Below are 27,358 nucleotides of genomic sequence, written 5' to 3' on the forward strand. Positions count from 1 at the left end.
TTGTCATACACCGTTTGTGTATATAATACACTCCGGTATATATGGGTATAGGTACAAAACGCTTTACCTACCGGCATTCTGTTCCGGGTTATGCGAATGCGTAATCCTTGAATCATTCTTCAAACTTGTTTATCATTCTTTAATTTCATTCATCGAATGAAACATTGGTTTTTTTTACTTTCCTCTTGTACAGAATGAGAACATTACATTTGCCATTCTGAATAATCATATTCTCACTTATCTCATTTGAAACGACTACAATCACTAATGATAAAAACCGCAGAGTGTTTAAATAAAATTCACGGTATTTGTGTAATATTTATGTATGACTTGATAACGTTATTTCTATCGTTAAAAATACGTCCATTTCAATTTTTTTATCACAAAATTCAGTCTACTTTTGAGTGCAAATTCGAGAATAACGGATCAAAATGTTCAATCAAATCAAAACTACAAACGTAACGATTCGCACGATTAAATATATTATTCATTAACAGTGCTGATCGTGGTAGTTATAAGTCTGATTATTCCTTACTTTTAAACAAAGGCGCATTGTCTTGGTTAATAATTGAAATTCACGCAGTTGTATGCATTTGAAAAAGGGTGAAACAAAATAATGACTTTTCCTAATTTTCAATTTTACGTATAACCGAAGCGTTTGAAATACTATTAAAAATCTATGCGACAAAATTGAATGACAATTATCGAGTTTTATCAACTTGAACGAATACCTGTATATAAAAGTTCCTATAAAATATTGATAAATCGTTGAAAAGCAATAATAACTTGTGGTAGTACCCAATACATTATCATCGAATCTCGAATAATTCGTCTCGATGAAAAATAGGCATGTATATAAAAGCCTTGATCTCGCCTTCCCTTCCTCCCTTTCTCGCCCTTGCCCTTGATCTCGTTCAACCTTCCGACCCTCCACCCCCTCCTCTTCGGGCTGCCTGCCTGCGCTTTGAACAGCTACATACATATTATATGCACACTACAGTTCTTGACTCGCCGTCATAATAATTTAGGGGTAGCTGTACATAAATAACTAAACTGTAATGTAATTACGAGGGTATTATAATATATGCACACGGGTTGGGTGTAATCGTGAGGACCTGGGCCAACGGCGGTTCGCCACGCGATCACAGCAACTGAACCTTTGAATAAAATCAGTCGATTCCTCCCCTTGTTCCGCCGATTATATTCCTCCATTCGTCTTATTCTTCTCTTCTCCGTTCACCTCCGCCATGGGAATCACGACCCTGAATGTAGGTAAAGCCCCGCGGCTCGGTTACTACTCTTGACCTCGAAACCCTTCGTGCCATCATTCGCATGCAACCTTCGCTCTGGATCTAGATGTTTCGATTATAGGGAAATTCACAACCAGAGAGAGAGAGAGAGAGAGAGAGAGAGAGAGAGAGATTAATAATAACAACTCATACTTCTGATATCATTTTTCACAAGACGTCAGTTTATAATAACGATTGTTTTGCAAAATTCTACCATTTCAAATCAACGGTAATTTTGATGTAACTTTTTTTTCAAATTATTATCTCAAATTATCCGCTTTACAATTCGCGTTATGTTTTACTCGTCGTTTTTATTTTTTTTTTTCTGCGATTTATTCATTTATTTATTTTCATTTTCTTTTAATACAATTTCATAGAGAATTCACGCATCGAGTGTGATATTACTCATTTATTTATTCCCTTTAAGCATTTTTCGTGTATTGCATTTTGCAAATATACCTGTGTGTATAGACATTGTCGTTCTTACGTGTTATGTCTTCGTTTACGTGTAACTATAAACTGCGATTCTTGTGGTATTGATCTAGCGGTCCCGGGGCATGAAGAGAGAGCAACCCGCCTCCCCTGGCGACCTCTGTCTCTCCCTGTCTCTCTCTCTCTCCCTCTCCCCCCTCTTGTTTTCCCACCTCCAGAATTACACCTCGTGTGTTTGTTAATGCAGGTATAGCGTAATTAGCCATTTTTGCATATTTTATTCAAAGTCACACTCTCTGCGTGTACATAATATATCGTTGTTATCTTTTTTTCGTCTCAACTGTCTCTCGACTTCTCTTGTACGTACATGTATATTTTCACGTATATGCGGTACGTGATTTTGTATTATATATATATATATATATATATGTGTGTGTGTGTGTGTGACGCAATATTGCTCAGGATTGTAACCCAGAGTCAATAGAACTATGTACAAGAGAGATAAAATTAGAAACTCAAAAACAAATTAGAAAAAAAATACGCATAGATCGATTAGGACTCGTGAATGTCGTTTCGTGCTTCTGCAGCAGCTTTGCACATGTATAACTAATCTATACGTATATATATACATCGTCACACATGCGCCATACTGACTGACTGACCCACTTCTTCTTTGCCGCGGTTATTCCGATTTTCACGGTGTGGTTGGACAGCGTGGAAAAGCTTATCGGACAGAGTGCTCGTTATAATTATTTTTTATTTCCGATACACATAAATATATACATATAAGAAAGTAATTAAAATAATATCACAGTAACGCAAAAGGCATGAAATCATGTGATTTTTTTATTCTCTCTGTTGCAGCTGTATTATTGTCTTGAACAATTTGACCGAGGGTCGTTAATTCTGTGATATCAATCGCGGATCGTTTGATTATCCAAACGCCGGAGTAGAAGAAGCGTAGGAGAGGATAAACACATCCTGCGAGTACCGGAAGGTGGATAAAACTTGGGGAGCAATCAACGTCCCCCCAAAAATTGATTAACGAGGAAATCAAAAAAAAAAAAAAAAACCGAAGATGCCTGCATCAACGACAGCAGCCACCGCTGCAGGAGCTGAGGGTGGCGGTCCTCCGCGTACTGAACTTCAGGAGCTCCAGTTGAAGGCGGGTCAGACGACTGATGAGGTGAGTCGAGAATGGAAAATTTTACATGATATTTGGAATATTGAAAAGTCGTTGCAAAAATTACTCGATGAAATCGTCAGATTATTATTGGCAAACTTTGAAGAACGTCGGAAAATTTTATTCCGCGTGTTGGAATAAAATTGCTGGGAAAACTGCGAGAAAATTGATCAAACTCTGTGGGTAATAATTGAAATGTTTGAGAAGATTGCAATGTTGTTGACAATATTTCTTGAAAAATAGGTACTGTCGTCGGTAAGTTGGTATCATCGTCGGTAAGTGTAACGGTATTATCGACGGAAGGTATGGCGCAAGTGAATTCTCGTTGTTATCAACTTTGCATTGAATTCGTTATTATTATTATTATTAATATTTTTTTTTTTTCACAAGCTGATTGTAATTTAACCATCGATTTCGAATGTGCGACGCGATAAAATTTTCACATTTTTTCTCAATCGTGTCTAACTTCTGTGCGATCTCCAAAGTCGATTCCACTTATAATGTGCAGAGAGTGAAAAAAAAAAGTTCAACTTGACTAACATTAGCATATTTTGTAAATACGCAAGGTACCATGAGAAATATTCATTTTAATCTGGATATTCATATTTTGTTACGAAAAAAAGTTGAAATGCACATGTTTCGTTGACATGTAGTACAGAAATGCTGAAAATTTAGCGCAATATTTTTATTGCTGTTCGTATTTTTTGCCAAAGCATTGAACGGAAAACTCATTTCACCCGTGTCGATGATTCTCTTCGTTACACTCGACTCCATACCGTTGCAAAGAACGCGAATAAAAACTCAAAAAAGTGTATGTTTTATTTGTAGGAATGAAAGAAAAAAAAAAATTTTACAGAGGTATTTATTCATTTCGTTATACGTAAAGTGAAAAAGATGATTTGATATTTCTTCCACAAGCGCGGCGGAGGCTGATTCCATGGTTAGGTAGGTGAGGTCTGACTTGTGAAATTTCATCCTTGGATTTCAATATTCAGGTCACGATTTAATGTAGGTACCCTGCGTCACTGCATCCCTACTAACACTCTCGTCGTTGCTATTATCTGGCATCGACAAACGGAATAAGAGAAAAATCATTACGGGCGTGTCAGAGAGATGGACAAATGGTACTTTCCTTCATATCACATCACATCGACTCTCAATATGTCCCCGTTTTATAGCACATCCCATTGTAGTCGTAATTGTCCCATCCCTCTTTCCGTTTCTACTCCGCTCTTTTTTCGTTGCACGGTCATCGTTGATAAAAAGGCTGAAACGAAGAAGAGAAAACCTGAAATATCGTAGACAGAAAAAAGTGCCAACTCGCGTGCAGACTCGTGGCGTCTCTCAAACCCTACGAAGTAACAGCGTCGTGAGTTCGTTTCGGATACAGAGTGAACATTATATTTGGACGAGCCGCCACTCGCTCGGCTCCGCCTCGCTTCCTCCATTAGGGACCTAAACTTGGTTATTCCAATTTTTGACAGTCATCGAGGTTTCATTCATTAGGTCTAGCGGTGAAGTAAGGTCGTCACGAAGGTTATGCTACGAGAGCAGAATTAAGCTGCAGAGGGGGGAGGAGGAGGTGGAGGAGGAAGAGGGCAAGAGGGAGTAGTCGAGGTACTTACGGAGTCTGTAATCCTCCTCCAATCCTCGAGTTTCACAGTGTCAGTCGGAAGTGCCCACCCACTCTGACACTTGACGCTATTATTCATCAAGCCCACCTTTTTTCCTTTCATTAAATTTTCCAATCCCCGCACACCCTCAATCTCGACGATCACATCCCAGCTGTTCTCATTTACCCGCCGTGATATTCTCCTCTCTTATTTCATTTCTTGGTTAGATTCACGGTTCGGAACAAGGCTCGCGTGTCTTAAATGATGCGCAGTGATATTTATTACAAAGAAGCTCGAAAGGCGGATTCCACGTAACGAGAGAGTTTCCGAGTCAGCACAGCTGGCTGTCGTTTGTCAAGGGTGAATTTTCGGTAAAAATGAGAGCAGTGAAGGTTTAGCTAGGTCGTTTAAAACGTTCGGGTTAACCACTCGTCAAGTCGCAAAAAAGCTGAACCTCCGCGAGATGTATCTTCTCTCTGCCAGCTACTCTCGGTGCAAAAAAGAACCTTATACCTAAACCACTCGAAAACTTACGATTTGTCAAATTCAAGTCGCTGTTTAAATTCGGCTCCCGATGTCTTCGCTGTTTTGTTGCCAAAAAGTATCTCGAAGCGAGTTCAAGAGCGTCTATTCAATACAATTCTATACATAGTAGATTCGCAGTTTCCAGATCTCAAGTAGTCTCCGGTGTCGCTTAAATTGCCATCATCATTACCGTCATCGTTGTTATCACGATCATGATCCCGTGTTATCGACTGTCCGTATACGTTCCCACCGTCGAGTGTAAACGACCACCGCGATATCTTTATCGGGTCTTTATCGCACCTTGTGGTGTATTGCTTTATCGTTCGTGTCGTCGTCGTCGTCATTCGGCTACTCGAACCCCTTGCCTCTCCCCCCTCACATGGAAAATATCGGTATACAAAGTACACGCACATTATACACGAACATGACTTTGCGTGTATTTTACGCTTGCGTCGTCACGTCGTCACGTCGTCAGCGCCGCTCGACGCAACCAGCGACCATCCCTTCAATTTAGATGATCCCGCGTGGGTTGCATCAATTACTTGGATACCGTCTCCTACCACTATCGCTCTTGCATCATCCATCCTTTACTCTGTATAAACCTACCCGACATACGCACGTAGGTTTAATGCCCATTCTCCTCTTACGTCAGCCGACACATGAACTAACACGCGTCAAAACCCTGCCTAAGCGTCATTGGTTTCCTTTGCTCTAGCTGCTAACATACCTCGGATACCGTAATTCTTCTTTCTTTCAGCATCTCTGTGTTTCTGGAAATTATTTATTATCGAGAGACACGCACTCGTTGGGGTATGTTAAAATTGTACGTCAGGTCAGGAAGAATTAGGAATTAGAACCTCTCCGCTTTTACGCAAGTTCGAACGGCAGCTGCAAGAATGTAACGATTTACGACGATGAGAATTGCCAGCTCCCCAAGCTTTTCGTTATAATTTCACCAAATTTCAATTTCCACTTGACCTCGTTAAGCGTCGCTTTTAACCATCTGGTTTCGTTATTCCCAGTGATAGAGTTTCCCCAGCGTTGTGGAAAACGAAGAATCGCGTGGAAGGTATTGTGGGGTTTACGAGGGGACAAAGATGACCTTAGAATCTCGTTACCGTTTTGTTTTTTATTTTTATTTTTTTTACCACACTCCGATATCGAAGAGTAATCAAACTTCCATCATCGACAGCTGCTTTTTCTGATTCCAACTCGGTTCTCCCCTATCTATACGAAATCGAATACATACGAAACCCCCGGAGACACACCTGGAGAACGAACGACCGCCGGGCGAGAACCGAAACCCCATCACAAATCTACTTCTCGGTTCTTTCATCCATTATTGTTGTTGCTATCTCTCTTTTTCTTCATACGCCTTTCGATTGACAAACAACAACAACAACAACGAAATATAACCAACGACCCAGAGTGAAACCCGAATTAAACCGTAACGACATTCAACGGTATAATACATTGCTCGAGGATCAGGGTCCATAAAATAATAATACGAGTAGTCCCTTGTCTCCTCTTTTAACATCGCACCCCAGTGATCCTACGAGTTTACGAAACCACAGAGATAACATATACTCAAACGTTCCAAGCGGCTTGACCAAATCCTTTGGCTTTCCTTTCTATCCTTTGCTTTTCTCCTCCTCTGTTGTTTTTCTTCATTTCTCTTTCATTCTCTTTCCGTACTCGAGAACCTCCTATCGCCCACTCTGGGACGACTGGTTTCAGTTCGTGTTGTCTCACCTGTTCCAAAATTGTACGAACGCACGTTTCATCAACTTCGCGTTAACGCTGATACTGTTTGCGCACCAGCGCCTACGCAACAACGAGCCATGATTGATGAATATTCGACAACCTAGATAGCCGCCAGCTACCCAGTCCAACGACTCCCTTGGTCATTCCTCGAGCTTGGTAGTAGGCAGGCGGTAAAGCGCCCTGCTGTGGCGATATGGGTTTGTTTGATTGGATCGCGTGCAGGCAGGGCAACCGAGTAATGAAAAGGCACGCGATCCGGTTCGCACATGCTTTACGCTAACCCCCAACAATGGTCAATAAAATAGCCTTTCTAACCCTCTCGAACCGTCGTTGGACTTGAAAGAGAGAATTTTCCGCATTTTTATACGATACTTTTTTAAATTGGTACTGTTTTCGTCTCGACGGATGCCGTTTGAGATTTTTCCCGTCTCGGCTTTGCCGCCGTTAACCTTCAATCCTATTTGCAGCGATAGCCTCACTAGTTTCGTTGGATCGAGTATCAACTTAGTGTATTGAATGTAGATCGTAATTACACCGTTGTATAAGTTTTTCTGATACTCGCGAGTCACTCAGGTTTCTCTCTCTCTCTCTGAATTACTCGCCTCGTGCATATTCTGATGTATAATTATTATTTTTTTTTTTTTTTATCGCTACGGAAAAAAACAACATCGAACGAACGAACTCTGCGGTCGTCTGTGGCTGTTTTTTTTTCGGTCTTTTTCACAAAACCGAGAGTCGAGGGTTGTTGAAGGGGGCTTGAAAGGCTTAAGGATATTTTCCGTACGCAAATATATACTACGGGTTGGGACACTTTCTAGGGGTAGGGGGAAGGTTAAATTCGAGCGATTTTGACCCTCACGGGCAAATAACAGAGACACGCCTCACCCTCCGCCCCATCTTCCTACTACCATTTTGAGAAACCCCCAGGTGAAATACACACAGGACGATCTCAGGCTTTTATTCTTTATCCCTTCGTTTTACAACGTGGAGGGAGAAAAATCCATTTCGGACCCGTCCTATTCTTTGACCATTTTCCACCTAAAAACTTGTGCTTGAAAATCTGTCCAAGCGATTGATTGAATAAAAGAGCTGTAGAAAGACGCACTGAGAGGTGTATTTACTATTTACCCTCTACTTAGCTTAGATTCAATGTTACGAAAGAAAATTTTCTCGCTTTAAGATATGTCAAAAACATGAGATCAATGTGAAGCGAAATACAAAACTTGGTGGCACACAATTTACCGTTCTTTTCCCTCGGGGCTGATACTCATGCTTCTGCTGCTCCGAATTCTGTCTCCATGCGATTTGTACATGATATAGTTTTGTACGTATGTATACCTACGTCTGCCCATGTATAGTATATACGTTGTACGTTGTATGTACTACTCTGGTTCAGCGCCAGAATGCGGGGTTCGAAAAGGTTATAGGTACGTATGTTATATATACGAACGACTCCAGTAGGTATTCTCGACGTCTGCTAATGTCATGGGGTTACCGTGTCATTTGACGACGGGGTGTAGAGATCGGTCGCTGGGTGTGAGAAAATTTATCTCTCTCATTCCTCTGGCGTGAGAGAAACGCCCTTTGTTTATTCCACACATTTTACACCGTACTTCCACTGTCCGATTTCCGCTAATTTTTACCTTCCTCGGTACCATGGAAAAACCTATCGTGTGAAGAATCAATAGATAATTAGGAAGTGTGGGGTAGAAAGAAAACCCTCAAGGTTCTAACAAAGGAATAATGGTGGCGGTAACCCCCATAGACTTAACGAGAGAAGTATCGTTCATTGTGTACCGTTTCGTTAGTTTTCCTTCAGAGTTAAATTATAGCTGAGGATGCTTCGGGGGGTTGGTTGGGCGTGGGGGGGAGAACGTGACTGCCATACCTTTCCACTGTTTTTTGGGGGGGGGGGGAGTAGTTGGATTATTGGCCCCTTTGGGTCAGGTGAAAGGTCAAAGGGTCAGAGAGGTCTTGACGATGCCTGTCCGTCGGTGTCTCTCTAAAGTAATTAACGGAATCGGAAACTCGAAAGAAAAAATACTGTACTGCTTCATCTGCATGTTCTGTTGTATAGTATCATCCTATCGATCGATCCAATATCTCTTTCTATACGTATATAATAACAGACAGAGGTGCGCGGAGAAATGCTCAATAAGTATTTTCCACCTCCGTGAACGGCATTAATATGTATGAATTGTGGAGGAATAATAGTTAGTCCGAAGGGAAGTCTGACAATTCAGCAGAAAAGAAATTTTCGAGCCTCTCTCGTTTCCTCTGATTGTTAGCAATCCTTGGTAGTATGACTATCAGAGTTTTCCTTAACCACGCCAACTCTTCTACAGTAATATATACTCTACCGTGGAGGTAAACTGATAGAATCTAACTACTTCCTACTTTCTTGTTCTTTATCTTCCCGCATTGTCAGCAGCATTGAATGACCGTGAAAAGTTTCCAAGATGATGATAGTCAATTGAAGTTTGTTCGAAGAGTAGAAGTTTGTTACAATCTTCCGAGGAAGTAATTTCGTCTTAGCACTCCTCTCCCTCTCTCTCTCTCTCTCTCTCTCGCTCTCTTCGTCTCTCTTGTTCAGCTATTCTTCACCGGTTCTTATTCTTCGGCATCCATCTCCATTATTTTCTGCTGGCTGACACGTGTACGTGGATTTGTCCTACAAAAGGTTATGCGGGAGTTCGTCAACCATCGGTGACGTCGCGTTTCACCGATATAGAGAGAAGCCGTAGGTTACGTCAGGAGGTTTCTATTTACGGGAGTGCGGGAAGGAACGAACGTAGGCAGGGAGGAAGGCTTGTCATTCAATGGGGTGGAAATAGCCTGCGGTGTGTACCCATCCACTATGCTGTTCGCGAAATATACACACTTGACTCGAGAATCGATTTCACCGTGTGCTTCTTTTCGTAACCCCCACTCGAACACACTGTTCGCACAATTCTCCTCAAACCCGACTTGTTCGTTGCGTGCCAATTAACTTTTTTCTCCCCACGAGTTTTACTCCAGTTGTTGCCACGACACGACGACACCTTCGCTTTCTCCAAACTCTCCGACAATCTACGAACTAACTTTGTCTTGAACCAGCTTAAGAGTTCGGTTATGCTTCTCGTGTCCAGAAGGACATGAACAAAAAGAGAAGGGTAAAAGTTGGAGGAAACGTTCGTGTCGGCGGGTGGAGCTTTACTCACAATCAGAAGCTATTGCACAGGGAAACGAAATCCTAGAAAACTCGTGACTCTAGAATCAGTAAGCGTAAATGTTCCCTCGACGTCGTTGTGGAAAATTTTCATCCCCTCGACTCGGCTCCTTTCTATTCGGTATAAGACACGCGTCATGGGCGTGTCTCTTATACCACTCGATGTTTGGATGCCAGTTCCGTATTTGCTAGATCGTAAATTATCATCGCTTCAATAGCGTCTCTTCTTGCCAATTGCAAGCAGACGACTCGGATAAAATCGAGGAAGATCCAACGTGTGCTGGATTTCGCTGATCGCTTGGAAAAGAAGGCTTTTTTATTTTCCGAGTTTATTTTATCCTCGTCATGAAATTCAAGGCGCGCAGTAATTAACAACGCAGTTGTTATGCGCAATGGCGGAATAACACTGGAAAGAATCACCACCACCACCCCACGGTTGACTCGTTACCACGGGCAACCCGCTGTTGCGCGCCAAACAACGTCACTCTTCACTCCTTCGCCTTTTATACCGAGACTCACCGAAGCCGCCCGAATCCTCGACTCTTGTCTCTGGGATACTAGGCGGTGAACGGACTCGCGGCACCTTCATTCATCCATTGATAGTTACCCCGACATCAAGTCGTCACCTTCCTCCGTAGAGGTACCTGTAGCTGTAACCATCCGGGAGAAGCCAAAAGGCAAACGGGCACGGTATGGAACAGTAGTGAGAGAAACGTTGCACCGAATACACGGTACTTTTAACTCGAAACTTGTTGATTCGTTCGATATTTAGTTTACGGATGGAACGGCGGAAGTGATCGTGGGTTGTTCAGGGATCCTCGTGCAAGAGGATACAGGATTACAGGATTACGATTTATAGACACTCTTAGAAGGTTTTCATTTTGTGGACATTGGACGGAGAAGCCGAAGGTCCTAAAGAGTGCGGAGCAAAGAGAGAGAGAGACGTCATGGAGTGGGTTTAATCGCGATGGTCGATATATCTGATATTGATTTTCGCATTCGATGAACCGAAGCTCAGTGGAGATACCGAGAATTCTATATTCCACAACTGTGCGGACCACTTTCAACTCCAACGACAGAGTTATTATCACGTGACGCGATCATTACGGTGATGATGAATCCAAGAATCTAGGTGAGAAGCTGGCTGAGCGTCGAGGAGGAGGAGGAGGAGGAGGTCTGATAATTATGCAGTCCTTCGCGCCGGCTTGTCAATCGGATTCGCACCATCAGCTGGATAAGCCCTGATGAGTTCGCGACACACCGATACCTCGAGTCGCCTACGAAAGACACAGTCGACAGACACAACTGACGTAACGCAATTATGCCCGTCGTCATTTTGGTCCGATGGATCAGCGCTGTACGGTCATTGTTGGAAGAAGGAGAAATCGTGACTGTTGAGCAAGTCGATGAGAGATACGTTGATCGATAGTGTGGGCGGAGAAAAGCGAACTGACGTATAACGAAGATAACCAGGAAGAGGAAAATAGACTCGAAGACCACAGTCATTCATCGATATGAGGATCAAATGGTCTTCCACACCAGACTAAGAAGACGACGATGACGAAGTACAGTGTCAGTTGGTGACGTGCGACTTTTGAACTCTACCTACCCAGTACTTTTGAATTCCGAATCTATACTCGTACAACACCGTAGAACACCGTCGTCATCATGAAGGAGGGAATAAACACCGAAAAAGTCGTGACGGTGGACCGTGGCGGGGGTCTTTCTCATCTCCTTCAAGTAAAGCCTATAGAGGTACGTCAAAAGTAACCGGGAAATTTCCACTCGCCACTACCAAGAACTACAAACCAATGCGCTTGCAATTTGAAACCTCGGGGTGAATTGCTTTATGCAAAGGCGTCTTACGCGTCGCAGTTTTTTCTATTCAATTTTCCTTCGTTCTCTCCGCTCGACGTGCTTTCTTTATACGGTGAAGCCGCCATTTCACGATCCAATGAATGTTAGATGCCTCCGCCCAGTCGTACCAGCAGTAGGCTGGTTGGCTGTCCGGGTGCATGTGGCTTCTATATTCCGGCGAATGTCTCGCCCACGGGAACCCCATTCCATATATCCCCTTCCATTTTTCATCCTTTTTCCTTTCTTGTCTATGGTCAGCGCGCTATAGTCGCCGTCACTTTCCTCCCCGAGTCCCTCTGTGCCGAAGCTGGAGTAAGGAAGAGAAACTCCGGGTTTTAAAGTGCCTACGTGAGACTGCTTCCCGACTACTCTTCTTTTTATTTCTCTTATCATCCCACGTATCCTCCTTCCACAATTCCCCCGGACCATTTTCTTCCCTCCCTTGTCTCAGCTCTCCTAATCTTTTCAATCCACCTTTATTCAACATTTTCTTCAGCCGCGTGCAGGGTATATTATGAAACGAGAATTTCGAAGAGATTGAACTTGGTAACGTTATCGTAACGAAACATTGGCGAAAAAATTTCACCATTTTCTCAATGTTACAATGATTTTGAAAAAAGAAAGATTCTGAAGTATGAGTGTGTTTTATTTTATTCCCGTTTACTGAATTTCAAACAATTCCAAAATCCCGAGACAACTGTTTTTCCTCACCATGAACCGTTACGATAACGTTACTAACTTCGATACGATGAACTTCGAGAGTAATCTTAAGCTAACCCAAAGTTAGGTATCAGTTTTCCCAGATCGATACCTTTCCGAAAAATTCCGTCCATATTTATTATTATTATTATTCCAACGACGGAAAATATTCCGCAGCCTACTCGCCAAACGAGTCAATTAATTTTCATACTTTCTGCAAGTTACTTACATTGTTGAGGAGTAGGCTTTCCTTTTCCCGATACCTCGATGCTCTCCTCTCGTACATTCATACATATACAATATACATACATACATATGTATGTACAATGTAACGGGCACGATGCCTGGGGGTATAAAAAGCTCTCCTCTCCTCTCCATTTCCCGGCGACCTTTTACTCCTGAAGGATATATACATACTACACGCCCACGTTTTCCAATTTCTCCTTAAATCCTCTCTCCGCGTCGGCCATATTTATTCGTATCAGGCGTATTATGAGTAGGTGTTCCCACCCTTTACACGTTGTATTATCCCTACTTCTCACCTGTCGTATTTTCATTATTAATGCAAGCCTGCAAGTTTCAGTCTATGATGACGATCCGGTCGAGTTTATTATACGCAACCGACGATATCTCTGGATGTTTTTTTTCGTCACTTTCATTCCAAGTTTCAGGTTGGATCGTACTTTGGATGTTTTTCAACACCGTATGATCGCGGAACCTATTCAGTAATTCAACATTTATCTCTCTCCAAGAGTTTTTTCTTTCTTTCTATTTTTGTTACGCGTATAAAATTTATAACATTCGTGTCGTTTCCTTCTCGCATTATTTTTACTACAAAGTTTCAATTTGTATATGTTAAAATTTTTTTCTCGTAATTTTCCTTTTATCATTACTTTCCTTGCATATATAATATTCATGTATAGTAATACAATAGAAAAATTGATAAGTTAAGTTCCGTTTTTTCGTCTCTTTTCGTCGCGTGTTTCAGGCGATTACGATAAAAGTCGTTATTGTATCAGGTATACGTGTGAGGGTCATTCCTTCACATGCCAGATCGACCTTTATCATTAATATTGTTTCTTATACGTATTGCTGATGTGGAAAGAAAATCTGAAAAGAACAATGCAAAAAACATAAATGTAAAGTAACGTGTAAAGTTGCATGATTAAAATTGTTTTCTCATTTCTCTTTGCAGTCACTGGAGAGTACGCGACGTATGCTGGCGCTATGCGAAGAGGTAAGTGTGTCTCTTTCTTTATTCCATTCTTTCTTTCTTCCGTCTTATTCTAATTCTACAATCAATTCTAATCCCATGTAATACTAATTCTATTCTACGATTGAAATTTTCTCACGGGCAATATAAGCCAATATGTCACACAAGCACTGTATAACATAGAATTATAACATAATTATATGTAACTTGTTACCATCGTCCCCTTGCGATGATTAATTTTCATTCAAATGTCGTCCATCACTACAGGTGAGATTGTCAAAGAAAAGGATAAAAACAAAAAAAAAATATTCTCTAATAACCGAAACCAACCGAACTATTACAGTAATCGCGAAATGATAATAATAACAATCACAATGACGATAAGAATAAATTTTTTTTTCTAAATTTGATGGGTGTACGTATATGTGTATGTATTTAATTATTTTCGTACAGACGATCATTGTTATTCTTGTTGTTATTGCGTGAAAATTAAGAGTTATTGCCAGGGGACGGGTGTGCCTGACGATGATAACAATGACTCGAGTGTTGACAAGTTATATATTTAAAAAAAGAAAAAGAAAAAAAAAAGATAAAACAAAATTATTCAAACGGTTAAAATTTAAAGTGGGAAAATAAAAGTGCGAAAAATCATTACTATACGTAGGAAATTGATGTACGGTGTGTCGCGTCGTGATAAATGGAAAAATTATTTTTCCACTGAATAATATTAAACAATAATATTATATTACATTATATATTATGTGTTTATGTTAAATGTTTGTGTATAAATTAGTCATTTGGAACGTGAGTCTTCTAGGTCGTCTTCTACTGCCTGCGCACTCTTCCTCGTATACATATATTATACATATATATTGCGTGTATACGTATACGCACACACACATAAATATCTGCTGCTATCGATACACGTGTGTGCATACATGTGTGTGTATATACATATATGTGTGTGTGTGCGTATGTATACCACTGTCGTCTACTTCTTCTTCTACAAAACCATAACTACTATTGCTGCTACTACTAACAACTACCGTTACTACTTCTACTACTTCTACTACTAAAGCTGATGCACTATTATTATTATTACTACTACTACTACTACTACTACCGCTAATACTATTGCGTAAATTTTTATGGCACACGTTACGTAATAATCCTCGTCCAAATGTATATATATATATATATATTTTTATTTTATATTTTTTTCTTCCACCCCTTTTCATGGAACTGCTAATTTACGACAGCGCAGTTTTGCATTATATGCGTCCCCCCTGTCGAATTTCACTGCATATACAAGTATGCAGATGATGAGACGCGATTGGATGCGATGATTATTATTATACCTATCTTATATATTATAATTACACGTGGATTCCGAACAATAACTATATAATAATATCTATATATGTATATATAATATAAAAAATCCACTTCGTCACCCTTTTCGTCATTTTCCGCCCTCGTTGGAAATATTATTTTTTTTTTTTTCACTCTTTTTTTCTGTTTTCCACGCATAACACATTAAAATTTTGATTTCTTTCGTTTTTGTTTCTCATATTTGACGTCGATGATATATGTATCTATAGGTATGACAATATCATATTTCTTGACGCACGGTTGTAACTTTATAATTTATCTTTTTTTCCAAAATCGATCGCGTGAGTCAACTTGAGATAAACGAAATATCGTTTTTTTTTCCATTCTTTATCTCGAAAACCCGTACGTGACGGAGAAAAAAATGTGGAACTGTTAAAATCCGGTAACATTTTACGGCATGATATTATACACTCGATGGTTATCCGACTCGTTCTTGGATGTTTTTTTTTTTCTCTCTTTCTTACCCATCTTTTTAGACTTTATCCATTTATTTTCTTCTTTCTTCGCATCACAAACGCGATAGAAGTCAAACATGTAACGAAACATTACTCGATTCGCCATCCGCGGAGGATTCGGTTTTCCTTCAACGCGACGAATTAAAATTTCGGAAATATAATGAAACCGCAAATGAGAAAAAAAAAAAAAAAAAAAAGAAAGTAAAAGAAGAATCCAGCATATGAAAAAAAAAAAAAACCAGTATAATAATACCATTCACCTAAACATATTATACTTATTATATATATCATATTATAGTTTTGAATATAAAAAGAAAAAAGAAAATCCCCTCCCCCCTTTCCCCCCTCTTTCCCCTGTCGTAATCTCAAAACTGTCTATATATCTATGTATCCATCTATCCATCTATCTGTCTATCTGTTTGAATGTCATGCGTTGTATCACGTGTGTGTATATACATATACATATACATACATATATTTGTATAAACATATTTTATACATTCGCATGCGTATATATGTAATAACAATGACTGTTTTCTTTTTTTCCCCCATAAACATTTCTTACGCATTGCATATTCATTTATAAAATGTATATGTATATATATATATATATATATACACACGCATGCACGTATTTACACACACCCAAATATATATATATACAGACGGTGGTGCAAATTGTAATGAGATAAACAAAAAAACAATAATAATGCTATGGGGCTGATGCTGATGCTGATGGTGATGACATGCTGCTGAGATGTTAGTGGCTGAACTGTCGCATCTCTCTCTCTCTCTCTCTCTATCTCTCTTTCTCTCTCTTCCCCCCCCCCCCCCCCCTCTCCTCGCGAACCTTCTCGTTTATACATATAGTACAATATACCACATGTGTACACCCGATAGAAACACCCTTCGTCGCTGTTAATATTATAAAATAAAAGAAAAGAAAAAAAGAAAAGAAAAGAAAAGAAAAGAAAATAATCAAGGTAAAGAGAAAACAATTAAAAAAAAAAAACAGGAATGGATAAAGATGAAAATCAGTGCTGTTTCTCATTATCTTTAACATTATCAATTGTTGCACAACTTTGAAACCATTATATAATAATAGGTATATATAAAATATTGACACATAGATATATGCATATATATATATACACGTACAGTATAGTATATTATAATGTGATTTATCGATATTGTTTACAGGTGTTTGGAATATATGAATATTACCGTATACGCACCAGTGCTACGAACGATTGTTGGCAAAGCGTTGAAAATTCAATCCCCCCCCCCTTTTTTTTTTTAATCGTCAAAACTGTATTTTCCTACAATTTTCGTCTTTGTGCATAAATATTCGTTATCTTTTCCAATATACGTGTACATATTTTTTCTTCTAAATGAAAAAAAAAAAAAAAACTAGTACAAGGTTAGAACCGAAAGATAAAATCATTAATTGCCGTCGTTTCTTTATTGAAATAATCGCGTATATAATATACATATACATATATGCATGTACATATGAATACCTATATATATATATGACAATTACGATGACCGTTAAATATTTTACAAGATATATATATATATATATATACCTGTAATCGTATCGTTACACTCTTCTTGTAAAATATTTAACGGTCATCGTAATTGTCATTATCATTATCATTATTATTATCATCACATGCAACGCCATGCTCGTGTCACACGCTGCACCAACGTGCTGCTACTAAGTGTCCGTGTATTAATGATACAAAATGTCTTGTGTGTTTTAATTTCTTTTTTTTTTTTTTTTCTCTCTTTGGGGTTTACCAATTTTTTTCGTTTCCACTCTCGTACGTATAATTCTATAGATTTCGTTCGCGTTGCGTTGCAGGTGACTGTGAATAAATTAATCAAAGATCAAAAGAGTGTGAAACTTTTCTTTTCTTTTCTATTTTTTTTTTCCTCCTATCATCTTAAATTCAAAATCCATAATTAAAATACTGATAAAAGTTATTTCTAAATAATGAAACGAATAAAATTGAAGAAAGGTTATAATCGAACGAAAATGAAAATAGGAAAGGAAATCTACAATATCGTAATATATTATCTATTTATTTATCATACTTGTATGCTGTTATAATTATATATATTATATTAATTATACTGGGTGACGTCATTTGTGTTATACATATACAGACACATACATGTACATCATGCATTACATAATGCATTTATAACAATAATGGATATGACACGATTCGAAGCGTTGTGCACAATGGTTTTTTTTATTTTTTCATTTTCTTTTTCTTCAAAGGAAAGCAAAAATACGAAAAAAAAACAGTTTTAAAAAATCTCCACCATTTACCACATATAAATACGAAAGTTATTATTATTATATACAACCGTGATATTGTGAAAAGAAGCGAACGTGAGTAAAAAAAAAACAAAAAAAAAACATACACCAATCGGTACAAATTTTTAAACATCATTCGATAAAATATTACATACCGTACATATCATGCCTACAGTACGTAAATAATTTCATTTTTCATAAACAACACGAAGAACACGATATTTTATAAATAATATTCACAATTGATACGTTGTACATGTATTATTATTATACTTAACAACGTCGGTACCTTCTTCGTAAACGACGCGACGCTACGCGTTGAAATTTTTTTTTTTTAATAACCCGATCTAAAGTGAAGAAAGAAAAAAAAAACAAAATGAAACGAACACAGCGAGATAAATGTATGAATATAAAAATGTGAAGCGAAATATTGAGGGACCCTTTAATCTTTAATTATTGTGTAAGAAAAAATGCGTCGCTCTCGTCGACGAAGGGGGCCCGTAATTATAATATTATTATTATCATCGTTATTGTTTATTATTATTGTTTTTTATTATATTATTGTTATCGTTATCGTTATCGTTATTATTATAATTATTATTCTCGTCGGGTTTTTAACGCTGCTGTGCTGGCTGACATATTATGGGGCTCTCGGTGTTTGTCATGCCATGTGTTTGCGTATGTTTGTGTCTGTCTGTGTCGTGCTACCAACCCTCACCTATATATCGTATGCATATAATACAATCTTACGTACGATACGTAATATGTGTATGAAATACATACGTACAGGTGTGTGCAAACATCGTCGTGCGTATAAATTTATATTTTATCCAATTTCAAATTTATATACACGAGGTTAAAATATTTTCACACACGCATAGTTACGTATCGTACATAGACACAGCATAGATGTATAATGCATACGTATCTGTATACGAACACATATTATACTTGTGTGTAACCACTATACTATATACTATACTACTATATACTATAAACTATAAACTATATACTATACTTTAATATCCACTCTTATATATATATATAATATATAGGTATACATATATCATCGAACATACCTGTTTAACTATAATACTGTTTCGAATCATATACCCACCCGTATCATCGATTAACGAACAGGAAAACAGAAATAGGATTTCTGTGGGATTTTTTTTTTTTTTTTTTTTTTTTACCGTCTTTGTCCACAGGATACATTTTCATTCTCTTTATCATTATCGTTATTGTTGTTGTTATTATGAGGATATACAGTGATCGTTCATGTACGTGACACATTACTTCTATATTAATTTATACAATAACACATTTGAAATGGATACGAAATTTTATCAATTTTTCTTGTTTTTTTTTTTGTACGTCTTGAACATCTTGTATTTCACAAGATGTGTCACGTAGATAAATTATCCATTTTAATTTTGACTATCTTTCAGACTGATCGGTGTTGTTGTACTTTCGAGAAAGAAGGAAAAAAAATCTTGGAACTTGGATTTTGTTTTCTATCGCAAAAAAAGTTGGCCGTGAGACGAAGGCGTAGTGAACGTTACCGTATATATTATCAAAATTTTTCATTACCGTTTCCAGTTTCATTCTCTTGTGTAATCTTGTTTTTCAAATCGGGAACATTTTGCGCGACGTTATACCGTATACAGGGTTGATGGCCAACGGTCGAACGATCCAACGCGCATGCGTTAAAATTCTAGAGTAAAAGCAGTTGTTTCGTCAGGTTGACCAACCGTCGCCAGTTCAGATCTCAGACGTCGCCGCTATGCAAGTGACCACAAGAACGTTGGTAGTCCTGAAAAGACAGTTTTTTTTTTTTTTATCTAGAATTTTGGCGCACGCGCGTTTGACCATTCGATCGTTAGCTACTCGCTCTGTATACGCGCGTAAACATGAAACAAGCCAAACGAGGACAGCTGAGAACCGAGTGAAAATTTACCATGAATAACAATAACAATAACAATAACAATAACAATAATAATTTCAAACAATCACACACGTACTTCGTAACAATAATCACATCATATCAGTTGTTATATACATAAAATTGAATGATACATCATTATACCCCCATATATAACCAAGGTATATACCGTATATATCATATATACCATATATCTCCCCCTCTCTGTTTCTCTCTCTCTCTCTCTCTCTCTCTCTCTCTTTCGCATATATACTAATATACCTAAACTACTACTACTACTACTACTACTACTACTACTACTACTACTACTACTATATAATACCTATATAACGAATGATGATATACTTACTCTATAAAAATGATACTCTTCTCTCTATATAACACTATGGTGGTGGTTGTGTGTGTTTGTGCTGCCTCTATCCTAACGCGAGTAGAGCAAGGAGGCCGGCATCCGTACTCTGGTCGCCCTGGACGACCAGGGAGGTGAGTCAACCGCTATAACACCAAAAACAATCTTTTCAAACCTCATCCTCGTCCTTGTTCTGCTTTTCTTTTTTATACCCTCATTTTTCCCCCCACCTTTCTCCTTCTTCTTCTTCTTCTTCTTCTTCTTCTCCTCCTCTTGTATTTGTCACTTTTATTCGACGTTTATCATTTTTGACCAACGAAATGACGGGAAACAAATGTCGACAAGTGGACATGCTTGATTAATATTCTTTTCTTTTTTTTTCTTTTACCTAGTTTTCAAATTGAACAATTGGTTTTTTTTTCTTGTTTTCTCTGTTATTTTTTTACTTTACCTTTTACCTTCCATCATTCGAAATCGAATTTGATTTTCATTTTGTTCGGTCATCATTTCTCAGTCAATTTATGCTCACTTTTAATACCTAACCGTCTTCGCAGTTTTTTAAAAATTTTCGTCAAAGTGATTCATAAAAATGTAACAAAAATGATTTTCTTTTCTGTTCTACTTCTTATTTTTCTTCAATTCATTATTTCGCCATCTTTCTTTTTTCCCTGCCTTCTAATTTTTTTTTGCCACTGCTTGTATAATTAATGATATTCGTCGTAAAAAAAAAACAAAAAAAAAAAAAATAAAACACCGCTATTTCACCGATCGATGTGCGCGTTTGATTTTTGTAATCAATTCGTTGAATAAAAAAGAAAAAAACAATCGTCGCATGTTCCTCTTTTTTTCAAACTGATGAAAATGGAGGATCGGTAATGAATAAAATTGTCACTTGATATTTCTTGAAACGTGAGAAAAATTCCAACAACGGATTTGTTATAAAAATTGTTTATTCTATGTATGAATTCACTGTGCGTGTGCGAATTTTATGCGTGCGCGTGTGTATGTGTACATACAATATACATATATCTATATACATATAATACATATACATGCATTATATGTTGAAAATGTTACCAGTTTAATTTATTTTCTTGTTTTGCTTTCGCCGCTTTTTCATTGATCTATTTTACGTTGATTATTGTTAATTTTCATAGTATCCTTTTTTTTTCAAACTAAAAAGTTTTTTTTTTTTTGTTTCTCCTTGGACTCTTTCGTCATTGTCAAGTTGAAAATTTTGTCGCGAATGTGTGGAATGCGGAATAATTGTTACATACGACATACGTTGAGTGTTATCACAACATTTCCCACTCCCTGCAACAATATATAAATATCACACACATATATATATATATATATAACACCTTTTATACTTGCAGCGTACACCCCTATATACCCCATGGATAAATAACGCGCTTTTACATACGCCCATATAATATTATCGTATCTACCCTGTAATGTTATAACGAGTCTTTTTTTTTCTCTCTCACTTCATTCAAATCAACTTTCATCTTATAATCAGATTATCTTTTTTACTCTTTTCTCTTTCGCGCTCTATTCTTCGAAAACACATCATATTACGTTCTATATTATTAAACGGTAGATTTTTATTTTCCGATTTTTCGTTCATCTTTCATATTGTTTTATATATATATATATATATATATATATATATATGTAAGTATATATATATATACGCTGCAACAAATTTTTGTTATAGCTCGAGAAAATTGCAAGAGAAAAAAAAAAAAAAAAAATTCGATATCTGTGTTTGAAAAATAACACAATCCCCTGCACATATATATATATATATATATGTATATATATAAATATATACAACTTGACCTACACCAAAACCCTTAAATTTTTATGTATACGTACAACTTTTCATTAAATACGATGATATAACTAATAATGCTATATAATCTAAGCAATATATCGTGAAAGCAACAAAAAATACAAATTAAAAATAATTAACAAACTTATTATAAATACGAGACTTGGTTTAAAAATGATTAATTACACTCGTTTAATGTCTCTGTACATATATACATATACATGTACACAAAAAAAAAAAAAAAAACACAACTGTGTATATACATACAGAATATACCATACAGATACTATATTATACTGAAACTAACGCGTAGGTTCAAAACAAATTTTTCAAAATGCAAGAAAAACTGCGGAGGCAAAATTGCATTCAATTTTTTTTTTCCAATACAAATTACACACACGTGCCGGCGGTGTGCATGTATATATATATTGTATATATAGCGCATTCTCCGATAATTGTCGCACTCACTTCGAATGAGAAAAGTTGGCACAACTCGCAGCAGGAAAATAGCAGGAAAAAAATAAGAGAGAAACGCGTTGAGTATAATTTTTGGAGAATGCGCTTTTATTTGTTTATTACATTTTTGTTAATTTATTCTTCATTTTTTTCTTTTTAATTTTTTTATATTGAAAATTAGGTCGTAGTCTATAGGTAGGATAAAATAAGGTAAGACGAATCGCGTGTGCTTTTAACGTATATCTATATTTTTATACAACAAATAATCAGTAGAGTCGTGTCATCAACGTTTTTTAGTTTCTACAATGTTTTCTTTTTCTCGTCTATTTCTTTCAGTGAAATAATATTTTCGTTTTAATAAAATATTGTTGCTGGCTTATTGGTTGGTTGGTTCGTTGGTAAGGTGTGTTTATGGTTATGGCAGTTAGTTATTAATACCTATATACACACTCGATTATTATTACGTACTTGTATAATATTTTCACACGCATACGTAAAATTTTTTCATCAATTTTCATTCTCATCCTTCAAATTGGACACAAGAATTTTTATTGTTTTTCCCTTTCTCATTTGGTTCAATTAATCAATTGACCAAACGAGTTTTTCTTCGTCGTGAATTCTTCTCGTAGTTTGTCTTTCACATTCTTCGACGGACATACAAAGAGAAACGAAAAAATGTTCATGCATTTTTTTTTTAAATTTATTTTTCTCCTCTACTTCCTGATTGAGAAATAATCACGCACTGTTCTTTTCTCGAGTATCTATGGATAATTCATCCGCGATAAAATTCGCGGTTTCTTTTCGGTTTTTCTCGGGGAGTTTTTTTTTTCCTTTTTTTTCTGTTTTCAAGGTAACGAAAAACTTCGTAAAGTTTGAGAAAAAAACTAGAAATATAGAGAATACAAAATATATATATACATACTGTCGTAGACTGTGTAGACACGCTTGCTGGGCTGCAGTGTTGAGTGTGTATATATATTATATACATAAACATTGAAGGAAAAAAAAAAAAAAATCAAAAACAAGGTAAAAACGTAATTAAAAAATAAACGACACGCATATCTATATATTATACACATCACTGATTAACGGGCAGAAAGAAGCGACAAAAAATACGATTTTTTTTTCCATTAACTCCCATCACCGACACCCAGAAAAAGAAATATTAAAAAAAAAAAGAAAAAATTGCTATATATATCTACCCATACCCACTACTTTCAGATATACTACTACTACGCTATTATGATATTCAGAATACTATATACTCGCACAAATATAATACAGTATATTTCATTTGTCCTGTTATATTGATTAACAGCTAAGACAAAAAGGAAAAAAAAAAACAAAGTGAAAAAATAAGTAAAATGTAATATAATATCGTCATGATCGTGATTGAAAATCATATGATCATTAATATTATATTATATTCTAAATATTATTCCTTTAAATAATCGTCTACTTTACATTATATACATTATTATATATATATATACTTCGTAGCCTCACCAAAGCTTTTAGCTGTGTCGCTTCCAGTCTTCGTATTATATTACACGCACACATTGATACATATGTGTGAGGGATATTCGATGTCCATTCGGTGATGCCGTTTGATTAAAATCCTGCAGACTATTTCGAATTTTGATTGATTTTTTTTTCTTTTACTTTCCTTTTTTTTCCAAATGTTGATCCTCGACTTTACTTTTCCTTGTATTTTTACTCTCACGCCTATGATGTAGTTTGACAAAAAAAAAAAAAAGAAAAAAAAGAAGATGATAATAACAATTGGTAGACAAGAAAAAATTTTAATTAATCAACGAATAACGATGAATAATAATCTTGTCTGGTGTTTCCCATTACCAAATTCAGTGATTCGGAGAAATTTTTAATAAAGAAATTTCAGTGGTTGGAAAATATTTACGAGACCATATTTAAAAGAATTGAGAAAATAATTTAATAAAAAAATAACGAGTCATCAAATTCGTAAATAAAATTCGATAGAATCAGGATTGAAACGTAGCTCGAATTTTCATCGGATACTCCACGTATATGTATACGTTTATCTATATATATATATTACTCTAGTGTAATACTGTACCGTACTGTAATTGTACCGTTAATAGCAGTAGTTTGTCTGTTTGTAAATCCATATCTTTCCCTATTAATCATATTATTATTATTATTAATATTAATAACCCACGAATTATTATATTCAATTATCATTATTTTCATTATTTAGTATATCGATTAATTTAATTTTACACGTTATCACTGAATATTTATTTTGTCAGTATTTTTATTTCTAATGTTCGCAATATTATATTTAGCGACGAATGTGAATTCGTTAGTAATTTTTTTTTTTTCTTCTCAATCGATTGTAAAATCCAGTTTATATTTTGACGTATTTCATTTAATTTTTCTGTTTATTTTATCTTTAGTATATCAGATTGATAATTTTTTTTTTTATTTCATTTCTTCAAAATATCATTTACGTTCAATATAATAATCGTTGAATTATTCATTTGTTATTATAGAAAAAATGAATTGCACAATCGATTGAGAAGATTGACAAGTATAATTATAATTAATAATCTTGGTGGTCCTCTTGTGTGCTCACATGCCCTATATTATGTGTATATACATTTTTATGCATATACACATGTATATGTACGTAACATGAGTTTCTGTATACACGGAACGGTTCGTGCGCCTGACGCACTGAGAATGGCAACCGGATTTACAATCCATCGTGTTCAGGTTAAGCACCGCATCGCGTTGGCTGTGGCGAGACACGGTCGATAATTGGTGTTTGGGATACGGTGCTCAACCTGAATACGGCGGACTGTAAATCCGGTTGCCTTTTTCAGTGCGTCAGGCGCACAGATTTTTCCGCGTGTATGGAAACTCATGGTATATATGTATATGTACATATATATATACTTTGAGATATCTCTCTCTCTCTCTCTCTCTCTCTCTCTCTCTTTGTATATATATACATATACATATATTCGTTGTTACTGTTGGTTTGTTTTTTTCTTCACTTTTTTCTCGTTTTTTTTTTTTGGGGGATCGTGGCTTCGATAGAGCGAAGATGTTGGCGCAAACACTCTGATGATGTTGGACCACCAAGGCGGTAAGCTACATCCACATTGAACCCTCGTGTTTGTCATTAAACATAATACGCGGGTGCTGGTGTGCATGTGGCTGAATTGACAAACTAATTTGAGTAACGGCAGCAGGGAGAAAGCCTGTCAATTTGTTTTTTTTTCGTTTCCTTGTTTTTTTTTCTTTCTTCCTTCTCGTTTTCCCTTCAATATCTCGATTTTTTTTTATCCTTCTTTCCATACATAACAACGACCCTCTTCGATGATTTTTCTTATACAACTATCGTTATAATATTTGTATTCAGACGCCCTCTGAGGGGTTTTAATTTTTTAGCCTCTCAATTTCTCTGTCTCACTATGTCTCTGTCTCTCTTTCTCATTCTTTCTGTCTCTCTTAACTCTCAACGTAACCCAAATTTTTTTTTTTTTTCAATTTTTTCATCTTATTTACCTAGTTTTTCTTTTTATCTAATCTTGTATTGATTTTTTTCCATCATTAACTAACTAACTAACTAACTAACTGACTAACCATATCTAACTAACAATCTAACTATCTATTTAACACTTCGTATATTAACATTACGATACCATAACGTAATTTAATATATTACATTGTATATACATGCATACATACATACATAGAAAATGTATGCATATGTATATATATACGTATAGATATACACGTATTCGAACTACCGAAAGTAGTTTCACGTGATCCTCGTTATTGTATTATTTACCTCATTGAACTTTCTTCGCACAATAATTCAATATCGATACTATAAAGTAATTCGCGCAATTTTGTTTCACAAGTGCAGATAGGATATATTTTTTAATCGTTGGTTACTCACTCATTTATTTATTCTTTCCAGCACATATATAATAGATATATAATAGATATTTATTATAATTATACCTACCTATATAGATTTATATTATATATCTATCTAATAACTTATCCTGCATTGAATCCCGTTTCATTTTCTTTCGAGAGAGTAAAAAGTATAGCCTATAGCAACGTAGTTTACATTACTAGGTAGAAATCACGTAGGGATTTAGAAGGTATTGTATTTATAAAATCGTAGATGATATAGTTTCATCGCAGATGTGGACGAGAAAGAGATAATTATAAAGACGCAGAAAAGATAAATCGGTGAAGAGAACAAGTGGTAGGAAAATGAGAAGGAGAAAAAAAAAGGTACACGAATTTTATAGGCAATACGTGCGATGTACGGTTATAACTGTAGTTTCGAAAACTCCACCTTCTCCTTTTCCTCCACCCCGTAAATCATCATTTTTCCCTTATTCGTAGACATTTAAAAAACGAACGTTTCTTTCACTTTTCAAGCAAAGAACGAAAAGAACGGAAAATAATTGAATTTACGACCACAAAAAAGAAAAAAAATAATGGAGGTGAAACGATGTGTATAACATATAATTCAAATAATGTTCAAACTTTTTGAAAATCTGATCATCGTCGATAAGGAGAGATGAAGAAAAAAAAAAATAAATATAATTTATCGATGAATCCAGTTTTCAGGAATAATCGAATATTATACGAAAGTGTGCGTGTCGAGTAAAAAGAATTATTATAAATTTTTTCAATTTTTACTTAGTTTTTGCGCAACCTAGTGAAAGTAAATGAAAACAATTTGATATTAGCGTAAAATGTAGGGAGAAATATATATATATGTATATATATAACTCGATATAAAAA

The 27,358-nt window shown here is 36.3% G+C and overlaps 1 protein-coding gene across 5 annotated transcripts in view; it reads left to right on the forward strand.

Annotated features, from left to right (window-relative positions):
- Positions 1-27,358, forward strand: part of LOC124186293 (synaptosomal-associated protein 25) — a 37,092-nt gene that overhangs the window by 4,828 nt on the left and 4,906 nt on the right. The window contains exons 3-5 of one of the 5 annotated variants that reach the window (XM_046577854.1): positions 2,586-2,907; positions 13,766-13,807; positions 20,336-20,384. In XM_046577854.1, coding sequence (XP_046433810.1) covers positions 2,800-2,907; positions 13,766-13,807; positions 20,336-20,384 — 199 coding nt within the window. In that variant the 5' untranslated portion in view covers positions 2,586-2,799. Of the gene's footprint in view, positions 1-2,585; positions 2,908-10,628; positions 11,770-13,765; positions 13,808-20,335; positions 20,385-25,624; positions 25,674-27,358 lie in introns of those variants that run through there. The other 4 variants (XM_046577855.1, XM_046577857.1, XM_046577858.1 and 1 more) reach the window with 4 other exon arrangements.

The sequence above is a fragment of the Neodiprion fabricii genome, chromosome 7 (genome assembly GCF_021155785.1).
Source record: "Neodiprion fabricii isolate iyNeoFabr1 chromosome 7, iyNeoFabr1.1, whole genome shotgun sequence".
NCBI lineage: Eukaryota > Metazoa > Arthropoda > Insecta > Hymenoptera > Diprionidae > Neodiprion > Neodiprion fabricii.